The 17,974-nt window shown below is 34.0% G+C and overlaps 1 protein-coding gene across 1 annotated transcript; it reads left to right on the forward strand.

Moving 5' to 3' along the window:
- Positions 1–352: 352 nt before the first annotated feature.
- Positions 353–9,152, forward strand: LOC104596700 (protein TIFY 3-like). The gene is made up of 7 exons (XM_010257954.3): positions 353–685; positions 775–831; positions 6,124–6,499; positions 6,580–6,697; positions 6,843–6,957; positions 7,213–7,270; positions 8,779–9,152. The coding sequence occupies exons 3-7, from the start codon at positions 6,315–6,317 to the stop codon at positions 8,900–8,902; spliced, it is 600 nt and encodes a 199-aa protein (XP_010256256.1). The 5' UTR covers positions 353–685; positions 775–831; positions 6,124–6,314; the 3' UTR covers positions 8,903–9,152.
- The last annotated feature ends 8,822 nt before the right edge of the window (positions 9,153–17,974 follow it).

Raw genomic sequence — 17,974 nt, forward strand, 5'->3', positions numbered from 1 at the left:
AACATTCTGTTACTGCACAGGATAAAGGGTCTATCATCCCACCATCAATCCCTGATCAATGGATGAGATGATCCGATCAATGGACAATTGGCAGAGGATACGGACAGCTCTCTTACGTGGGGCCCATGAAATTATTCTCCTTAAAGCGGGACAGAGAAGAATTCCTCGCGGGATGCCTTTTCACATGGGTGACGTATTTGAAGGGCGACGTCTACTCAGTTTTGGATCGACTTTGGCCTGCTGTTAAGGAACATGGGAAAAGCATGAATCCACACGTGCCTAAATGTACAAACTTGTTATTATTTTCTAATAACAATGTGGACTACTATTCAACATCTTGATTTCATAACCATCGACAGCCTGCGCTGTTGGCTGTGAGCTAGTCTTTCCTCTCTCTCTCTCTCTCTGTTCGCCATCTCTATTTATTTATGGTAGCGTAGTACAACTTCTGACTATCGTCCATGAGTTTTGAATCTGCTTGGCTGCTGAGATTGAAGGGTTAGGTTATCTCTGTGTCCGCGCCTTCTTTTTTTATATCAACTTCAGACTATCTTCCAGTAACTTTCTCGACTTTGAATCTGCTTTGACTGCTGGGATTGAAGGGTTAGGTTATCTCCCGTCAACTTCTCACCACCATCCATGAACCTTCTCACTTTTCAATCTGCCTGGCTACTAGGATTGAAAGGTTAGGTTCTTTCTCTTTCTCTCTGCGCCTTATGTGTTTATTTATAATTACATACATCAATTTCTTACTTTCATCCATGGTTTTCTCAGTTTTTTTAATCTGCTTGGCTACTGGGATTGAAGGGTTTGATTAATACTCCGCTACAAGTAAGTCTCTCTCTGTTTCTGTTTCTGTTTCTGTTTCTGTTTCTGTTTCTCTCTCTCCATATGCCCACACAACAACCAACTTGATCATGAACTCCATATATTTTGTTGTATGCTCACACTCCTGGTGATTGAAATCGGCATTATAACAAGGTAGTTTATTAGTTATTTGGATTGGGATGTGGGCTGGATCATGTTTGGACTTTGGAGTGTCAAGAATTAAATTTGAAATGAATAAATGATGAAATATACAAAATAAATAAACTTTCGGAAGATATTCTTTCCTGGGTATTCATGCTAAGAAACGAAATCAGAGAGCAATTAGAGTTTCTTGTGTTTGATTTGTTTGTTTAACGCATAAGAATTGAAGGTTCTACTAATAAGCCAGCAGAAGGTAGTTTCCTGGCCCCATGCATTGAGATAAAGCAGAATAAGTAGGACATTGTGTTTAGTTCTGGATTCTTCATTTTGGGGTGTTCTACAACATTGATATTTTTGTTTCTATTTGTTTTTTGAAATCGTCATAGCAGAAAAAAACAAATACATGTATTTGAACTCTGTTTTCTTTTTCTTTTTTTTTTCAGTTAGATTTGTTTCAGAAAATAATAAATGCTTTTGGAATCATTAGCATAATGGTTTTTAAAACAAAAACAAACTTTGTAATGTAAAACTTATTTGATTTATGAAACACAATATTAAATAAATACATGAAAAGATGGATTTGAAATCAGAAATTCAAGAATATGTTTTTGGTTTCATTTGAAACACATGAACATGTTTTTTATGTTTTTGTTTTAAGAAGGGCCATTTGCTAAAACACAGATTGTAGTTTCATGGATTTACAAAACCTATCTTTATGGTTTATGTTTCACCAAAATATGTTTCAAATCTGTCAAATAAAGATTGGTCTTAGTAGAACGAAGAAGAGAGAACAATGGCATCCAGGCAGTGGCAGAGAAGGTTTGGGTCTTTTATTAGGTTTTGATTCAACCTCCCTTATCCAGGGTTATTCGTCTACAAGGACATGTCTTCCTTATTTATACAGAGAACAAAATTGACTGAACAAAGTTGTTACCCTTTTAGTAGTGACAAAAATAACATTTTCATTAGGTGTTTTAATAAATTAAAAAAAAAAAACAATCTATTTAACAGTTGATGGTTTTAATTTATTTTTGAAAGTAGCAACAAGAAAAACAATTCATGTTGAATGACCTCCTTTGTATTTTTTATGGTTTTCTCTAAATTTAGATTTATTAATAATTAAGCGATATTGTGATCAAATTCGGTGTTGCAAACTAGGGCCTATGATGGAGCATGTCAAATCCAAGATCCTTCTTGCTCTATATGCATTATGTGTGAGTATGGGTCAGTTCTGTTAGGTTCCATGGTAGAACCGGAACCTATCCAATGAAGGTCAACTGTAGTCATGGCGGTTATGGGATCAGTTCCAGTTCTTCCTTTACTCTCCCTCATCAAAAAAATTACATGTTCGTTAAAAGTTTGATTTTCAATAAATATAATATATAGTTTAAAATTTATATCATCTTTATTGATTAAATTAATTAAGTTAATATGTAGATTAATTATCATAATATATTAATATATGGTTCAAAACTTATCATTATAATTTAAATTTTGTAAATATTACCTTTTATATTACTTATTAATTATTATACGCATTTAAAAATTAAAATGAAAATAAATGCAATAAAATCACTTAAGTAACTAAATGGCCAAGTGAGACCATGGCCTTTGTAACCATGAGTGCTTAGGTTTAAATCTTTACATCCTCAAAAATATATCGGGGTTTATTTCAAGGAAAGTTTAGGATCCGTTTGGTTTGCAGATAGGACTGGAATCGGAATTGGAATCAGAATGACCTATTCCTGATGCCTATTTGGTTCAATCAGGAATTGAAATCGGACTCCAATTGTTCTTGTTTGGTTCAATGGGAGTTGGAATCAGAATCAATTGAAAATTTTCATGAATATATAATTATTATTTTATTATCACTTTGTTATTATTATGTTATCTTAGTATTTATCATTAATTCATGAATATTTTATTAATATATTATTTATTATTATTACTTTAATAATATTTTTATTACTATATTTTATTAGTAATTTATTACTTTATTACTATATTTTATTGAATAATTAATATGTTAGTATTTTATTATTGCTTTAACTATATTATATTACCATTTTATTTCTACTTATTTATTATTTTTATTATTTAATAAATAATAGTTTTGCTCTTTATTATTTTGTTATTATTATTTTATTAGTATTTAATAATTAATATCTTAGTACTTATCATTAATTTATGAATATTTTATTAATATATTGGTATACTATTATTACCTTAATAATACCTTTATTATTATATGTTATTCATAATTTATTATTTTCTTATTAGTTTGTTCATATTCTATTATTTTTGTTTATTATTTTAAAATTACTTTATTATTTTTTTATAAATAATATGTTAGTATTTTATTATTACTTTGATTATAGTATATTAATATTTTACTTGCACTTAATTATTACTATGATCATTATTAAATAAATAATATCTTTGCTTTTTATCAATAATTTATTAATATTTTAATATAGTACTACTATTTGATGAATATTTTATTATTATTTTAACGATTAATATATTCTTATTTGATTATTATCATTATCTGTTGTTGTTGTTGTTATTATTATTATTATTATTTGATATTACTTTAATTGTACTTTATTATTATTGTATTTCATAGTTAATATCTCTGTTTGTTATTTTTAATTTATTAATATTTTATTATAGTGCTATTGTGTTATTACTATTTTACTAATATTTTGTTAATAATTTATTATTTTATTATTAATATATTATTATTTATTATTATTATCTTATTATTAATTTGATAATAATTTATTATTTTTTTAATATTAGGATTTGGGTGACTTTTTGTCATCAGTTCTTTACTTATTGACATACTTTGTAATGGGAATCCCATTCCCTTAGAGGGGGCTTGGAATGGCCATGAAATTCTCATTTCTACCAAACAAACAGTAGGAATCGGAATGGCCATTCCGATTCTGATTCCAGGCACCTATTCTTGGAAACCAAATGGACCCTAGTTCTAAGGCTGGTTTCATCAAGGCCAACCAAGATTGGTTCATTAATTTAGTTCAAGTTGGGTAAACCCCTAGACCTTAGAACCAGCCTGGGTGGGGACTGTTTCCAAGAATCTGGAACCGAACCCTACCCTGTAACAAATTGGGTAAGCTGGTTCAAAGTCAGTTCCATTCAATTCTGGGTAGAACCTACCCATTTTCTCACCCCTAATACACATTACCATTTTAGTTATGCGGATTGTAAAATTATCTATATTTGTAAAATGAGCATTAACAAGAGTTAATAGTGTGTTTCTATGAAGGGTGTAAGTTAGGCAAGCTGGGATGGGTTTTAGCTCAACCTAGACCCAACCCTAAAAATTGGGCCTGAAGCCCAAACTATCCAACCTGAGTCTAGCCCGCACTAAAATTCGATGCACTTATGTTGGGCTCAAGTTTAGTTGGTCAATCAGCCCAAACAAAACTTGATATACATATATCTATATATGTTTGTATATATGTCCGTATGTATGTAGTATGTATGCATATATATATATATATATATACAGAGAGAGAGAGATGGGTTTCAACTATCTAAATACTAGGCTTGAGCTCAACCTGAAAATTTTAAAAACCCAAAGTTTTGAAATGAGACCCAATCCAAGGACTGAAAATCCAAATCCAACCCATATAAAATTGCAGATTAGAATAAACGGGACTAAAGCTGACCCCGCCCAAGTTGCGCCCCTTTTTCCAAGTCAACACTGATGATATTTAGGTCCCCCCTGTTTTTCCTTTTTCGAACCTGAACCACATCTCAATCAAATTACTAAATGGGGCCGTATATGGACCCTGTTCATTTGATTGATTCAATACGGATGGGGTCACCTGGTTAGAACCACTCCTGATCTACTTTGGGCTAGCCTGGGCCTTAGTCCACGTAGCTAATGCTTGGCCTGCAACTAGGGGCGGTCGAGCCTGACAGTTGTTTGGGGATGGATGTTAGCCATGTAGGTCGAAACTAGCTAGAAGTCCTTTAGGACTGAGGCTTTGACTTTTGGCCTTCATCGCAAACAACATTCATTCTTTCCGAAATATTTTGCATGTGACCGTCCATCTCATGGAGCCATGGAGATTACATTTTAACTCAATGCAACACAACCATCAAAAACCTTAGGCCTTAGCAAGAAAAAAGGGAGGTTATGTTAACACACAAATGTTTCAGCAGTCGTATGCCCAAATCAAAATCAATCTAGACGGATTGGACGGATCAATAAAATATATTGAATTGGATCAATTCAGTCTAGACTAGATGGTTTAAAATATTTATTGGATTGGATATGACCTAGTTCATCTATAATGGATTTATATTAGATTGAGTCGGATTGAATCAATATCTGGTCCATTGATAAAAGATAATATAGCAGGTTTCAATGAATCATGTTTGGATTGGAACATATTTAAATTAAACCAATTTGAATAGATTAGATGGTCTGATCATTGAATTGGACCAATCCAAAATGGTTTGAAGTATTCATTGGATTGGATTGGACCTAATCCATTTGTAATGGACACATATTGGACCAGATTGGATTGGACCAAATCCAATCCAATTGGTACTCCTAGATGGGCTCACCTCAACCTGAAACCCGATTAAGGCTTGTTCAATCCTAACCAAGGTTTAAAGTATTGATATATCCAATACACACAAATAGGCATATCAGGTGTTTCGATACTTCATAAATTTTTTTAGTTTTTTTTTTCAAAAATATTTTAGGTAATCGGTTTTAAGCTTGCCCCTACTCCTGAAAGTGCCCAAATTCCAAAACGCCCCTTATTTGAAGTTTCGAAAGACTACCAATACAATAGGTATCAAAATTTTGAACCTTCCAAGACCTAACAGTGCCAATTTACCACTTAACCCAACCCATTAACATCCTTACTTGTTGGTTGGTGAAACCGGAATAGATAAACCATTAATTACCACATTCAAGAATCTTCTATAAATAGCATTGGAAACCTATTTGTATAAAGAATTAATGAAGTAGGGCTAGATAGGGCTTGGTCTAGTCTTTGCACTGAATATATTTATATTTGCACTCTTCGCAAAGGACAAAGAAAATGCTAGATGGATGGCAAAAAATCCCTGCACTGAATTCAAATTTGAATTTATGTTTACTGTTGACAGGATCCGTCGTCATATTTTATAAAAATTGAGACAAGTGTTCTTGTTCTACTAGTCCAAGCGAGACTTTCTGAGGACAGAAAAAAAAAAAAAAAAAAAACCAACTTAAATCCAAAACTTGAAGGAGACCATAGTCAGACTCAGAACAATATAAACAACCCATTAGCTACATTTCTGAAGTAGGCCAAAGGTCGATGAAGAGAATGTCAGAAACCACTGATTTATTCAAGAAGTTTCTTCTTTCCAAAGCTGAAAACAACAAGTGTAAAACAACTATGAACGGCTCAGAAGCCATCAAGCCATTTCCACCTCGTGCCTTGATTCCACCTGAACCTACTCAACCTCCATATTTGGAGCAAGAATTGCTTTCAGACATTGGGTAATTTCTATTCCGAAGAACTAATGAATAAACTTAGCTATTTTCCTTATACCATACCTCAGTGGTGTCCATTTACACAGGCCTCAATGGACGACTCACCCAATGTCATTCAACAAGAGTACTTCGAATTTGAAGGCACAACTCACCATTTTCTACTCGGGGCTGATTTATGTGTTTGATGATGTTCCTCTTGATAAGGTATGTAATTGGATTCCCAAATTTTCTTCCGTCTATATCATTATACTTTGTTAGTGTTGTTCGGATCATCTTCATGTCATGGATATATAAACCTTTTGGTCTTTATGAAATAATGATTAATGATGAAGAATCACCATGGCTGCAGGCCCAAGCCATTATGCTTCTTGCTGGCGAAAGCTCTTCGCCGAATCTCATCAAAGCACAAACATCAGCAAAACTTGGAACAGCAGCTCTCCCTTCTTCCAACTTTGCATCTATTCGTAAGTTACCCAAGCAGATAATTAACTTGGATGAGTGGATCCCTCCTCTCTTGATGATTCTTCACTTCTGTTTCATCCTAAAAATAAGAAGCAATTATCTCTCCCTTACCATGAGTTTTTGGTTAGAGAGAATGATTTGAAACCTGCACAAGTCCGTCCATTTGGATTGGGAGCTCGCCCAAATTGAATCATATCACGCCATCCACGAATTCCATCTATTGAATTCTTCTTTCTAAATCCTGTTAATTCTTGCAGACATTCCAATAGCAAGAAAGCATTCTCTCCAGCAGTTCCTGGAAAAACGTCGTAACAGGTACAATAGATCGCCCTCTACCCTGAGGATTAGTCGTTGCAATTTTCTTTTCAATCAAAAACGAAACTCAAGTGGATTTTAACATTCACTCCAAATTTCCATTTATTTGGCATTAGGTGTATGATCTATGCCATTTCAGCTTGTCTTGTCTAGTTGTCTATGACCAGACACACCTGACATAGGGCTCCAAAAACATACTGAGCCCAGCTAGGTCGGGCCTAACCAAGTAACCAGAACAACTAACACAATAGTATTAGGAATGGATTCTCATTCCCAGGGGAGGGGGAGGCCATTCCATCCAGAACCGGAATGGGATTTCAATTCCATTCTGATTCTGATTCTAGACCCTTATTCCCACAAACCAAATGGACCATTAGATCCCATTTGGGAGCTAGACCTGCTTTCAGAGAAGATACCAAAACTAACTTCACCAAAAAGTCGTTTGCTCAGTTCAATGAGTATTTATTTTGGCCTTTTGGATTTTTCACCAAAACTATTACATGAAATCCCTCTCAAATGGGCATATAGTATATGCCACCGTAGTTAAATTAACATAAAAATATGATCCCTGAAAGAGATGATACTGGAAGTGTTTTGACCAATCAAAACCCTCCAAATTTTGATGAATACCACCTGATTCATCAAAATTAATTTAAGGCTAACCCATGTCCCATGACGTATGGTTGGACCAAGCCAGTCCCCAACATGACTGGCCAGCCCAGCCCAACCCTTGTACTAAATTAAAACAGGCTTATGCACACCCAGACCTAGCTGAATTGCTAGGCGAAAAGAGAAAGAGCTACCAGATCGAATCCACAGTGCAAATATATACAGTATAAATACAAACAAAATAAATATACTCTACATATTTACATTTGTATTCCTTCCAAACTGAGCCTATGTGGCATACAATCATGTTGGAACTCATCTGATTTTGAAGTCATTTATCTTTCAAATGTGGATAATAGGATATTTCTGATCGGCCTTTTATATCTTTCTAATCTAATGTCTTGAACTGGATATATTCATTAATTTGGGTTGGGTGGGTCAAGTAGAGGTTAAAGTTCTGGTTAGGGTTATGGTTAAAAAATATATATAAATCTAACATAACTTTGAGTTGGGTTAAGATTGAAGCTTGGTCAACTCAATCTAACCTGAACCCGGCATGTCTTCATATTTATATAAATAGAATATAAGTATGTAATGAATACATTCATATAATATACATACATACAAACATATATATAATATAAATATATTTAATTATATAGTAATCTTAAAGCACCACAACTTTGTTCTTGTATATATAATAGTAATAAGAAAGAACATTTTAAGCAAAACGAAGTGCAGGGTCCCAACTAGAAGGGGTCGAGTTGTGCTAGGGTTAAGGTTATTGGGGTTCAGCAACTCTGGGAAAGGGCTGACCGACCCGACTTTTGCCCCTAGACATCATATCAGTACTAGAAATAATCAAGTCTCTAAGCTATGGATTGTTTTGTTCTGTGCAGGATAATAAGCAAGTCTCCATATCCCTCTCCGATCAGTGCAAAGGAGAAATATTGTAAGCCAACTCTTGATGGTTGCCCCATGGACAGCCAAACCTCTTCTTCGATGCCTTCTCGCTTAGGATGATCGTTTCCTGTTTCTCAGCCTACTTAACACAAAAGTCATCCCCCAAATCGGAATATGATGTTAAAGTTGACTGCTGTATTTACATATGGTGACTAGAGCAATTTCCAAGCTCAAACAGTCCATGAGATGTTCTTTACTTAAGAAGTAATTATGTGATTTATGATGGAAGTCGTGTAAACTATTAGTTTGAAATAACTGTAATTGGAATCTACTTTAAAATTAAATGACAATTTATATATTATATATAAAAGTGTGAATGCAATGTGAATGTTTTTTAGACTAAAATGACACTCTACTTCATTGTTTGAGAAATGGTATAAAAGTTATTTTATGGTAGTTTAATGACTAATAAAATGCTCATATTTGTCAATTTAGTCCATCTTTATTTGTAAGCGTTGAATCTGTAACTTCAACTATTACTTTTCATATCCTTTAATACCCTCTCATTAAGTGTTATAATAAGGTATTAACTCTCATTTTCTCTTACTAAATGATTAAATCATATATTTAAGTTATTTTAAACAAATAAATGCTACTAATTAGATTTATGTCAATAATTTTAACAATATAAACCTATATATTATAAAACCGACTAAAATACAAAACCATTCTTGATCCAAATAGTGGCTAAGACATTCAACCATCTAAACTAAATTGATAAACCTATGAAGTCATAGTTAGGTAATATAATTTTTAAAATAGAAATAAAGATAGAAAACTACATAACTATAGAAAATTAGAAACATTTATGATATTTTTATTAATCAAATTAAAAAAATAAGTGTAATAAACAATAATTATTTTTATTGATAATGAAAATGAAATACATAATTTAGAATTTACCAAAAATGATCAATAGTTCAACTTTTGTGTCAAATCTATTAACATTTAGTGTCATAAATAAATAATAAAATATAAAATATAAAATATAAAATATAAAATATATAAATTTTGCAGAAAACAATTCAGGTACATGTATAATATCACATAATTATCATATTAAACAAAAAGTAAGTGTGACATATCAGAATTATTTTTAAATAGAACTACAAAAAATTTATAGAAATAAAAATAAACATAACTATAATTCTATATTTACACTACTATTAAAAATATGAATAAGATTGTAAAACTTTCTTTTGACTAAAATACTCATTTTTGAATTTAGTCTCTATTTAATTGTGAAGTTTAAATTGTAAATTAAATTACTGCTTTCCGCCTCATTCAATTACCTCTATATATAGATCTTACATTTCATTAATAAATGAACAAAAAATAAAGATACACCAAAAAGATAAAACACTACAAAAAAACATAATCTAGCCAAGCAAGTAGGCCTATCAATGATATTTGAAACTTTATAACTTGATTCAATTATCACATAATTGGATGATGTGTTTATGTAATCAGATTTGGATTTTGCAATCAGCATCAAATTAATATATAGAATTTCCACATGCAAAGCATGTGCATGCTTAGTAGTATAGGAAAAGCAAAAACTAAAGTATATTACTAGTAAATATTTGTGTCCCAAGATTAGCACAAAATAGACATTGTTTATTTGAAATAGAATTTGATAAATGAAGAACAGAAGAAATAGATGAACTTGCACGTTGTTGCATGCACTTACTACATTGTCCCAAGAACAAATTTCATCCCTATGGATTGCATCTGTGTTTGGCATAAAAACCATATTCTCCCTTCTAGGATCTTTAGCCTAACAAATTATCTTTATTTAGGGTTATTATTATTGGAAGGGATAGAATACATCTCATGGATGGCCGAACCATGCTAGATGGTTGGGCAAATTTTCAAAAATTTTCTAACCTTTTTGGAAAATGATTTTTCGGTGTTTTGAAAAACTGCATTTTTCCAGATCAATCTTGCACTGAACCAGACCAAATTTGAAACCAAATCAAAAGGAGAAACTATACCTGATATGGATACCACAAGTACAGATCCTAAGCTGGAATTTTATGCCCAAATCAGTCCTAAAACCAGCCTCCACTGAATATGGCACAATGTGTAGGTGAAGTCAGTTCAACAACACTATTTTTAGCGAAATTGTGATCCAACTTGCTTGAATCGAATGAGGTAAGTGGGTCTAATTTTCTTTAATGTTTTTTTCTTGTAAAAAATTAGAAGAAAAACTAATCAAAATTAGTTCTTGAAAGCCTAGGTCATGATAGGGTTTCTTGGAAGACAAAAGGGAACAAGAGAAAACAAGAGAGAGTAGTGTTCTAATCTAATTCACCCTCTTCTTCTTTTATCTCCTTATATAGCACCTCCTAATCAAATTAGGAGATTATCCAAATCTAATTTAAATCTAAACTCTATTAAAAGATATGCCTTATCCTCTTAAAAGGATGAGTACTCTATACCCATTTCCAAACTTATATTTGACCCAGAGCATTGTCATGTGACAGATTACTTAATCTTATTAATTATGGGCTTTAGTCCCATTTACTTCAAAAACTCACATCCCAAGATGTTGCATGAACATTTTAGGCTTGGCATTGTATGGTGTGGAACCCCATAATGATCTCACATAAGCCCACATGGGTTCAGCCCAACCTCTAAAAGAGGTTAGGCCGAATTCACTACTTGGGGTAGTGAACCCTTGACCCAATTAGCTTTGGTCTAGTTTGGGCCCAACATTTACACCTAAATGATCATTGGATTCAACTACCTTATGAACACCCAAAGATAATGGACTCATGTAAGACAAAGCCCATCAGGTAACCAGTTATGTAATGATCTCTTACACTTAACCTCTCGGCCCATAATGATCAAACACTACCCGACAAGGAATGACCTCTGCCCTGGCTACAAGGTGCAGTGCCACACTCTCTACTCAGATGGATCTTATGATTAAAGCCTTTTGCAAACCCTTTTCACAAAAGCGTAGTATATAACATATATATATTTTGCAAAATCATATTTTAAACATAGGTGAAATCCACCGCTAGTAGTTTAAATTTCCATCAAAGAGAATATAAACCTTGATATTCACTTTGTCCAACAAAGGGGTCGGTCCTATCACTATGATCACCCACTCAAGTGAATTCTAAGACTGCCCCAACATACCCAGGCATTTGACTCTTAATGGATCTCACTGGTTAGCATATCAAAGACAGTCCAATTCAACACCTAGTGCAATACCATAATCAAGTCCAAGGTTATGTGTAACTTTTTATTTTTTTCCATCTATCTCTAAGGTCCAAGGCATAATTGGAAATTGGTCTAGTTTTAATGCTTCTAATAAACACACACTTGTTGTGCTTGGGGTCTAACCCTAACAGTTGGGATAAGTTGCTCCAACTCCTTAGCAGCACACTAGTGTTAGTCTTGTTAGGATAAACTCCCCAAGTTTATCCAATGGCTGAGAACATTTTAAATTAATTCGAGTTTCTTTAGTGTCCAACTTAAGGGATAATGCACAAAAACGTACCAATATTGACATAAAACAACAATGTACTTTATTCATTTACAAATAAATGTTCATGTACATCAAGATGATTGGACCTAAGGGCATACACTATCTAACAATTATTTGGAACTTTCCTTCACTTTTCTAATTTTCTCTTATGCCCTATTCGCTTATTGGTAAGTTACTTATTCAGATGAATGCATTTTACCCAGGTTAGTGCATTTACCTATGTTCTTTCATTTCCCGGTTAAATAAGACAATGATCGTTTTAGCCATAAAATCAACTATTAAAAGGGGCATTTTTGTCCCATCCAAGTGTTGGCAATTTTCTCCCAGGTGGAAAAGTAATTTACCTACTAAGTGATATATAGGAAAATAAATTTTCCTTGGTCCCTACATAAATATGAAAAAAGAACATATGTTCCTTGGTCAATGAAAACCAAAATCCCATTAACTCCAGTCCCCCCCCAAAAAAAAAAAAAATCCAAAAAGCGAACATACCCTTAAATTTACCTTGTCTTTTAAAGTTTACCTCCATAGATCAAACATTTGTGATTAGAAAACAAATGAAATTTCAAAATTACAATGATACCCCTTTATTCAACTTTATCCATTAAATCAAAACTCTCACATTAAAGTTCATTCGTTCACTTGAAACCTTTGGTGGGTTGTGAGATGAGTGAACATGAAATAGGGAGAGAATTAAACCATGGGTATCTTATATATATATCTATTAAAGGGATAGGGGTGGTCTCCCCTTTTGCCAAATGGCAGCCCTTTAACATACACACACATATATATATGCCACCAGTTTCGGGTTTTCGGTTCTATCATCTGGTTCGAACGAATGGCCCGTTCTGACAATAAAAATTACAAGCAAAAAATAATGGAACCGTTCTGACCACTAGTTTTAGAGTTAACGGTTCAACCGTTCGATTAGAACGGATGGCCCATTCTAACAACAAACTTTACAGGGAAAAAATTGAGTTTGTGAGGTCCATTAAGTAGTATCATACGTGTTATGTCATTCGAGTGCATGAGTCATACGACCCGAAAACGGAACCATTCTGGCCACCGGTTTTTGGGTCAACGGTTCGATCGTCTAGTTTGAACGGACGGCCCATTCCGATAACAAAAATTAAAAATATAACAAAAAAAACAGCCAAAAACCATTGAACGGGTCAACAAGTCAACGGTTCGACCATTAGGGTCAATGGGTCATTAACCGATTCAACGATTTTTTGCCAGGGACCGGGATTGGGGTAAAACGGAACCATGGTTCTCAATTAAAAAAATAAAAAAAAATGGTAGTTCGACCATCTGGTTCGAATGGACAACCCATTCTGACAACAAAAATTATAGGCAAAAAATTGAGTGTGTAAGGTCCATTAAGCAATATCATGCATGTTATGTCATTCGAGCATGTGACTCATACAACCCAAAAACAGAACCATTCTAGCCACCAATTTTTGGGTCAATGGTTCGACCATCCAATTCGAACAAACGAACCATTCTAACAACAAAAATTAAAAAAATAAAAAACGGCCAAAACCATTGAACGGGTCAACGGGTCGATAGTTCGACCGCTTAGGTCAATGGGTCATTGACTGATTCAACGATTTTTGGCTAGGGATCGAGATTGGGATAAAATGGAACCGGTTGCCTAGATAGTTCCCAATTAAAAAAAAATGATCAAAACCATTGAACGGGTCAACGGGTCGACATTTTGATCGCCTGAGTCAATGGGTCATTGATTGATTCAATGGTTTTTTGCCAGGAATCGGGATTGGGGTAAAATGGAACCGGTTGCCTTAACGGTTCCTGGGCCAAAATGTTTGTTTATCCAAGTCAACAGCGATTCGAAAACCATGGTTTTTTATGCTTTTGGATTTTCACTATTCAAAGGTTTCTTCTACTGTTGGCTTTATTTGAGTGTGTGTGATATGTTCCTTTTTTTTCATTTTCTACTTTTGTTTGTGTGTGTGTGTCTAGTTTTCTTCTTCAACAAAAATTACAAGCAAAATATTGAGTGTGTGAGGTCCATTAAGCAGTATCATACATGTTATGTCATTCGAGCGTGTAACTCATACGATCCAAAAATGGAATCGTTCTGGCCACCAGTTTTCAGGTCGACGATTCGACCATCCGATTTTTTCTTTGGGTTTTCTTGTGCAATGTTTTTTTCTAATTTTCTTACAAGACAATTTGCTTTGTCTCTTTCTTTGGTTGCATGTATGTTTAGCTCCATCTCTAAGCGTAACTTTAGACTCGATTTTCTGATTTTTTTTCCTTGGCTTTTCCAGTTTGGTGGATTTACCGCCAATTTTCTTTCTGTGTTTAAGGTCACTTTGGATTTATCTTTCAAGGTTTTGGAATCCCTTGCAATGTCCACCCGTCCCATTACTAAGACTACAAAGTTATTTCATCTAATTATTGGCATCTAGAAAAAAATGATCCGAAAATAGAACCGTTTTGGCCACCGGTTTCCAGGTCGACTGTTCGACCATCTAGTTCGAACGGATGGCACATTCTGACAACAAAAATTAAAAAATAAAAAATGGACAAAAACCATTGAACGGGTCAACGTGTCGATGGTTCGACCACTCGGGTCAACTGGTCGTTAACCGATTCAACGATTTTTTGCCAGGGACCGGGTTTGGAGTAAAACGAAACCGGTTGCCTAGATGGTTCTCAGGCCGAATAGTCCTACTATCCGAGTCAACTAGGAGTTCTCAATGTAAAACAAATGACAGCTATGAAGTAGAACTCAGAACTATCACTATATGATCATAATCTTTTATATGAGATGCTTTGCTAAAACAATATTTAAAAAACGATCACATGATGATATCTTTTAAGTCTTTATATGAGTTTTAAGACTTGAATACTTATAATTACAAATTTTGTATTAAGAAATCATTATCATTTTTAATATAGCAAATAGCAATGCTGCGAAGCAGGGACCCCTCCGCTAGTTTGTTAGAAAAGTGAAGAGAGTTTTAGATGATAACACCTTATTTATAAACCATGAATTCTTTTTTAATCGCAGAAATTCCTATCATGTATTTGGATTGTAGCGACTGAATGTTTAGAGTCAAAGGAGGGATTTCAATGGGTCTTTGAAGGGAGCCTGAATCTCCTACTGGGAAAACTTCTATTCACATAGCACCCAACCACATAAGCTCTTGGAGAAATGTTTCCAATGTGCAGCAGGATTCCTATGCTTTCAGTGTATGAAAGTATATATAAAAAAAGTCGGGACAAATTTAAAAGAATGACAAAATAGTAAAGAGGAGTTTCAGGTAATAAACCTTTATTTATAAACCATGAATGTTCTTTGGAGCCTAGAATAAACTTCTATGGTGTATCTGTGGCTTAATGGATATATATGGAATCAAGGGAATGATTTCAACCCCATTTCTACAGGTTATTTAAGAAAATATTTAAAAACAAAATGACAAGTATATTCTACATATTTCTTGTTGACTTGTATTAGTTCCATAAACCACCCTCAGGAATGCAAAAGTATGTATTGTTGGGAACATGGGGACCTCATTGATGAGAGCTAGCTGTGGGATGAAGGCATAATTTGTGATGGGAATGGAGACCTACGACACAATATGAATAGTGAGTATAGTTGAGGGCCATGAACAGGCCCATGGACCGAGTACCAAAGATTGAGTGGCATAATATTGATTCTATCCTTTGGTATGTAGCAAATATCTAGTGTGGTAGTCCTCAACTATGGATTCATGTATAAAGCCCATTTGTATTAGAATTTAGACCGTTCAAGTAATAGTAGTAGTAGTTAAATGATAGTGGGCAATTAGCCCATGTTCCATGAGAATGAACCACAAATCGGAAACCATATTGATTGTCCAGTAAATCAGTGGACCGAAACGGATATAGTTCAAATTACCCAATGGTCCGTTCAATTGTCCACTTAATCTTTTTCCCTCTTTCTCTCTTCGACAGTATATCAGAGGGTTTATCTCCCAGTAAGGGATCGACTATGATATGGAAAGGATATGGTATCTGAAATATTTTTTATCAATCAATTGGAATCGTAAATTTGGTAGTCAATCAGGTGTTATTTATTAAAATTTATGGATGAATTGATTGATCAAAACTCTTTCAATACCATATCTTTCCCGCATCATAGATTTTTCCCTCCGACAATGATTATGCATTTTCTCTCTCCTCTCTCTCTCTCTCTCCGGTAGTATATTAGAGAGCGTTTTTAGATGATCTCTTCTTTAACCAATGATAGACGATCTCTTCTTTAACTGATGGCATACTACAGAGGTCTCTCTCTCCGACAATATACAGAGAGTGTTTTCAAAGAATTTCAGCAACAATCTCTCTCCATCAACGGCAACGGTTCCACCTTGAGGTGTTCTCTCTCTCTGGTAGTATTTTAGAGAATGTTTTCAAACAACTTCAGCAACGAGATCTTTCTCTCTGTCTCTCTGTTTTTTTAACAATTAAAGAGAGCATAGATACAATAATAACCTTCCTAAACAAATCCTTGTTTCTAGATCACAAACACAAGAAAAATTTAGGAATTCATGAAAACCCAATTCATGATAAGCCAGTTATGGTCATCCAGGAATTTGACCCTAACCTGAGTCACCTATCCCCTTGACCCAGTTCGTCCCATTACCTTCACCACGACTGCAAGCTTCACCTGAGAATCCATCCTATGCTTGGATTGGAGAAAGCAAGTTCAGAGAGAAGAAGTTGAAGGCCGCTCGCTCAAAGCTAACGTGCACCAAACGGTCTCTATCATTGTGGAAAATTATTTTCTTTTTATATTTTTATTTTGTATTTTGATACATTTTTATATTTTGTGAAATTTTTAATCAATGTTTTAAATACTGAACCGCAACCAGAATCGCTTTGGCCACTGGTTCAACGGTATGACCATTTGATTCAAATGGATGGCCTATTCCGATTTAAAAAATAAAAAATAATTAAAAAAAATGACAAAAATGGTCAAACTGGTTAATAGTTCAACCACCCAGGTGAACGGGTCGTTGACCAAATCAACGCTTTTTGGCCAAGATACAAGTTAAGGGTGAAACGGAACCAGTTGCCTTGATGGTTTTCGATCTGAATGGTCTGATTGTCCAGGTCAATGATGGTACGGAAACCATGTTTTTAATATATTTCTATAAAATTCTTATATTTTTTATTTTTTATATAATTTGTTATGTTTCATTCAATTTGGATCGGATTGGACCCAATCCAGTCCATTTGCATTTTAATTGGACCAGTTTGGATCTAGCTTGTATGGGTTTTGGACTGGATTGAATTTGGTGCATTTGTAAATGAACCCAATCAGATTGGACCAATTAGACCAAATCTAGTCCAGTTGACACCCGATAAGTTTTTTGTTAGTAAGGATGAACTGGACTTGGATTGGATTTGGTGCATTTGTAAATGAACCCAATCAGATTGGACCAATTGGACCAAATCTAGTCCAGTTGACACCCTTAGTTATTGATAAGTTTTTTGTTAGTAAGGATGAACCGGACTTGGATTGGATTGGACCCAATCCGATCCATTTAAAATTTAATTGGATTGGAAGGGATTGTAGCAAGTGTTATAGTGTTTTATATGTTTTTCTAGATTTCTTATAT

This window comes from Nelumbo nucifera, chromosome 5 (assembly GCF_055504915.1).
Source record: "Nelumbo nucifera cultivar China Antique chromosome 5, China Antique-T2T, whole genome shotgun sequence".
Lineage (NCBI taxonomy): Eukaryota > Viridiplantae > Streptophyta > Magnoliopsida > Proteales > Nelumbonaceae > Nelumbo > Nelumbo nucifera.